The sequence below is a fragment of the Denticeps clupeoides genome, unplaced genomic scaffold (assembly GCF_900700375.1).
Source record: "Denticeps clupeoides unplaced genomic scaffold, fDenClu1.1, whole genome shotgun sequence".
Classification (NCBI taxonomy): domain Eukaryota; kingdom Metazoa; phylum Chordata; class Actinopteri; order Clupeiformes; family Denticipitidae; genus Denticeps; species Denticeps clupeoides.
The window spans coordinates 1-5,172 of NW_021630095.1; the positions used below are offsets into that span (position 1 = coordinate 1).

General features: G+C 48.6%; 2 protein-coding genes across 2 annotated transcripts in view; one reads left to right on the forward strand and one right to left on the reverse strand.

Annotated features, from left to right (window-relative positions):
- Positions 1–409: 409 nt before the first annotated feature.
- On the reverse strand, positions 410–4,133 carry LOC114783392 (transitional endoplasmic reticulum ATPase-like; the record flags this gene model as incomplete). The annotated part of the gene is made up of 5 exons (XM_028968864.1): positions 4,041–4,133; positions 2,027–2,138; positions 1,691–1,863; positions 622–764; positions 410–540 (listed from the first exon to the last, which is right to left on the reverse strand). Coding segments are annotated over exons 1-5 (582 nt in total), but the record flags the coding sequence as incomplete, so codon positions are not given.
- Positions 4,134–4,284: 151 nt separating this feature from the next.
- LOC114783396 (sterile alpha motif domain-containing protein 13-like) overlaps positions 4,285–5,172 on the forward strand; it is a 2,942-nt gene continuing 2,054 nt past the window's right edge. The window contains exon 1 of the mRNA XM_028968869.1: positions 4,285–4,381. Within this exon, the coding sequence (XP_028824702.1) occupies positions 4,285–4,381 (97 nt within the window). The remainder of the gene's footprint in view (positions 4,382–5,172) is intronic.

Consider the following 5,172-nt stretch of genomic DNA (forward strand, 5'->3'; position numbering starts at 1 on the left):
CCCGAGTCCAGACCTAAATCCAATAGAAAATATGTGGGGTGACCTAAAGGGGGCTGTGTACACTACGCCCTGACAATCTGACAGATTGGGAATACCTTCGCAAGGAAAAGGGGGCAGATATTGTGAAGTCAGGATGTGTCATGCCGATAGAATGGCACCCAAAAACTGTGACCAAGATGAGTAAATTCTGTCGAAAAGTTAAAAGGTGCAAACCAGCTCCTTGCTTTTCTTCTGCTACTTTCTGTTCATCAGTCGACTTGGGAAAGGTTAGAGGGAAAGGTTTTTGAAAAGATTTATTTGAAGGGAGCGTCTACGGTTTTCATGGCGTTGAGCAAACAATGGGCCCAATGGGCTTCTGATAAATGCCGTAAACAAGTTCGGCGTCAGCCCTCAGGACGCACGGACACACCTCTCTCTTGATGGCCTCTCCCTCGCAGTGGATGATGGTGTCTGGAGCTACGATGCAATGGGGGGTGGGGTCCGTCTCGACCACTTTGAATTCCACGGCCCTCATTCCACCTCGCACCAGGAAGATGTCGCCTGCGCCGCAATAACGAGAGCAACAACGGCGTAAACAGAAGATGAGCTGGGCTTCACTTACGCAGAGAACGACGAGAATACCCTTGTGAACCGGTCTGTAGGCTTCCAGGAAGTAGGGTTTGAGGAAGACCTCGAAGAGGTTTCCCGTCAGGCCTTCTATGGTGTCGTCAATAGGCAGAACGTGGATTCGCTTCCCGTACTTGACGTCTGGGCAGGCGTGGATACTGTTGACACACCGCACAGAAGGGATTCTCCGTTTATAAGCACGTAAACACACTGCGGTCCCACAACCTCGTGATTCAACCCAAAAGCACGAGAAAGAAAAATTATACAAGGACTGACGACAAAGCATGCACGCTTGATTACACACATTTGTCATTTCAAAAATGAATTGTTATTTGTGTGTCAACTTTTATGATGCTTTACATTTGTTAGCTTATTTAGACAATGTTAAAATGCTTGTGAACTTGATATATTTCATTAGCATGATGACCAAGCTCACCCAAATTGAGTTAGTGGGTGGTTAGTGGGTTCTTAACACATGAACGTTAGTAGTTAGTAGCACGGTAAGCTATTAGCAATTAGCAGTTAGCCACATGACGGTTTCCTTATGGTAGTGGCTAGCGGCTATGGCTAATAATAACGCCTCTCATTTTCTCAACAGGTCTCGGTGGCCTAGCGGTTAAAGAAGCAGCCCCGCAATCAGAAGGTTGCCGGTTCGAATCCCGATCCGCCAAGGTGCCACTGAGGTGCCACTGAGCAAAGCACCGTCCCCACACACTGCTCCCCGGGCGCCTGTCATGGCTGCCCACTGCTCACCAAGGGTGATGGGTTAAATGCAGAAGACAAATTTCACTGTGTGCATCATGTGCTGTGCTGCTGTGTATCACATGTGACAATCACTTCACTTTGTTCTTGTCGTTGAGGACAAGACGATTCCTCTCCTATTATGTTGCTGTCCGGCAGTGGGGGATTAAAAGTACCGTATGGAATAAAACAACCTTGCAGGACAACACAGTGGAACAGAACAATGCAGTAGTGATGTTGATGCGGGGTAAATGGAGCGGAATAATGGGGACAGGACCCCATCGAAGCAAAACCCCAAAATGCCCCCGATGTGACGTTGGTGTGGCCTCCGTGTGTTCTGTACCTAGTGACGTCGCCAAGGCGCACGCGCAGGTTGTTGCGTATGACTCGGTTCATCCGCACCCTCTCGTCTGCGCAGGACTCGTCCGTCAGGACGATGCAGACCGTCTGCCGCCGCTTGCGTCCTCGCAGGACAACGGTGTCCCCGCGAAACAGCTGCAGCTGCTCCATCTTGGCCTGTGGTCGAGAAAAACACAAAAACTGGTTCACGTTACCTTTCACACACACACACACACACACACACACTCTCACGTGTATGTGTGTGTGTGTGTGTGTGTGTATAAAGTATGGTTGACATCAAGACTTTTCTAAGATTGAACCCAACCCCCGCCATGCCTACCTGTGAAAGGCAGACAATGCTGTTGTCCTCATTTATGGCCTCGTCCACGATGAGCCTGTTGGGTCGGACCTTCTGCTTGAGGATGGCGGTGGAATAATCCTCTGCCTTCGGACTACACCGCACACAGAGGACAGCTTCTCTTATAACATATAAATACATACATTTGCCATCTGTGCAATGAAGACGGGAGGGGATCAAGCTGCCTTTCCAGACCTCCTGACAACAAAGGGGAGCTTTGTTATCAGAAGGTTGCCAGTTCGAATCCCGACCCGCCAAGGTGCCACTGAGGTACCACTGAGCACACACACTGCTCCCCGGGCTTCTGTCATGGCTGCCCACTGCTCACCATGGGTGATGGTTAAATGCAGAGGACACATTTCGCTGTGTCACTGTGTGCTGTGCTGCTGTGTATCACAATGACAATCACTTCACTTTCAGCTTTAAACTATGAACTGTAGCCAAGGTTGTTGGCTGAACATGGATAAAGATTCTGTCATTATTATTATTATAATGGCTGTATAATTGTTTCCCTGTAGAGGATTTCAAGACTGTTTGAGTGGGTATTCATTTGCATTAATTTCTTTGTGTCATAATCATATATATATATATAAATAAGAAATGTTTGTAGAGTCAATGGTTTACCATCTGTAGATTTCACTGGAAACAGTCTTTTATCTGCCAGAATTTTTTTTCCATTTCATTTTACATTCAGTTTGTATGCAAATTAAGCCAAACAGTCCTGCAGCATAGACAGAATGTTTTGACCCCCAAATTTGGACTAGTCGTGTTCTCCTCAAATTCAGTTCATTACTTTCAAGAAGCCCAGGTCCTGTTCTGCAGTGTTATAAGTAATGTCTGAACTTGTCACGGTGGCGTTGCGGTTCTAGAACAATAGTAACCATAGAAAAGGGGAGGTTGAAAAAACGTTTACGTTTATGCGTGCTTATTGCATTTACATTTACAGCATTTACCAGACGCCCTTATCCAGAGCGACTTACAATCAGTAGTTACAGGGACAGTCCCCCCTAGAGACACTCAGGGTTAAGTGTCTTGCTCAGGGACACAATGTGTTTTGGTTCACAGGCGAGTGAATAATAATAAAGTGAAGTGATGGTCACTTGTGATACACAGTGCACACAGTGAAATTTGTCCTCTGCATTTAACCCGTCACCCTTGGTGAGCCGTGGGCAGCCATGACGGGCGCCCGGGGAGCAGTGTGTGGGGACGGTGCTTTGCTCAGTGGCACCTCGGCGGATCGGGATTCGAACCGGCAACCTTCTGATTACGGGGCCGCTTCCTTAACCGCTTTGCCACCACTGCCCACTTTACCCACTTGGCTACTAGCACCCTGAAAAGTGCTTATTGCACTTTTTGCGGTGTAAATCAGTAGACAGCAGTGCTGGCCGACAGGGTACCGGTGACGTGGGTGCAGGCGCCCCTTCCCAGTACAGGTGATGGGGGAGGACGCTGTACGCCGGCGTTCCCCGCTGGCCTTTTTTCACCGCAGAGTATCTGACAGTATAGACGAACTCTTAAAATTCTGCAGACAATCGAGATCAGCGAGGAGTAAACACAGCAGCACGCATCCACGTATTTACTTTTCACCACACACACACACACACACACACACACACACTCCAGCTCCTGTTTCCCCATGTGACGCAGGTCTGTTTTTAGCCGTGTGCGCTGTGTTGCCGTGTCATTTCTCCATAGAACGCAAAGGCCAACAACACACACGTACGAAAAAAACACACAGACACACACAGACACACACACATACACACACTCCCCCGCTACTCCAGATGTGCACTTTCTCGGTGTTTCTGTGATCCACATTGTAACTCTTCCAACTTGCTGGCGAGAGCACGGCCTCCTTCGTATTCAGCTTCCTGATGTGCGGAATACCGAACCACCGAGGAACCGCGGATCTCCTGGGCTCCACGGACGGGTTTTTTTAACCAGGAGCTTCGCTACCGCGCAACATTTTACATCTGACGTTGAGGGTAAAACTCACTCTGGCGTCCCGGTGGCAGGCATGTTGGTCCAGACTCTGTGGCTGCGAGGTTCTGCCGTCAGGAGGGAGGGTTAACCGTGCTGAGTGATCCCTTGCTGGTGGATCTCTCTGTGCCGAGGGGTGTGGGGGTACGTACACACACACACACACACACACAGAGAGAGAGAGCTCCGGATTCTGAGCCAGCCCATATAAAATATCATACCAGTCTGCACCGAGTCTGGGACCATAATACCACAATTCCATGCTGCGGGGCTTCGGCACGGACCACAGATACTCAAGAACAGGGAATCTGAAGGCCAAGTCAACAATCATCATCACGTCCCTCAAGCTACCCACAGGTGACAATGCACCCCCCCTGGCCAGTGTAGAAGGGCTTTGATGCTTCTGCACGTGTCAACGTGTTGCACAGCTGAGGCGAAATTGAAATACAAAGAAATCCACACAAAAAAAAAAATCCATATTTAAAAAAAAAAAAAATTTATTCATCATTTTATACAATACAAAAACGAGCAATGACACAAACACAGATGTGCAACAGACGTTCTTGTGGAACATCTACTTCTAAAGGGGAATGTACCTCGTGATCCCAAAACTACCGTGAAGACGCAGCTTCACGAGTCGGTGGGAAAAGCATTCAAGGAAAAGGGTGGGAATTCCCACTGTGGAATTCCGAGCTCTCGGGATGCACAGATCATGACATTCTGGGCAATGGATTCACATAATGTACAAAATGAACAAAATATTCGATCGCCTGCTCGACTTGAACAGACCACAACTGGCCGCCAACCTTTATAAAACGCAGAAGTGACGTGGAAACAACGCGTCTGGGCAAAGGCTCATCAGAACCAGGATAAACGAAGAGAGGGAGATGACAGCCGTTAACCCTGTATAAACCTTTACTTTTTAAATCAGGGTTACGTGGGCTTCCGCTCGGACACGTTTTCTAGCGACCCCACTGGACCCCCGAGCTCCCTGAAATCCTCCGGATTGACCACAGAAAAAAACACAGAGCGCCGGGGGCCATCGTCAGATGTTCCTGAACGCTGGTGTGCATCCAGGTTCTCAGAAGGTTCCGTTTCTTCGCTTCTTGCTCTGGTTGGCCTGGTCGTCCCTGAGACAGAGACAAATA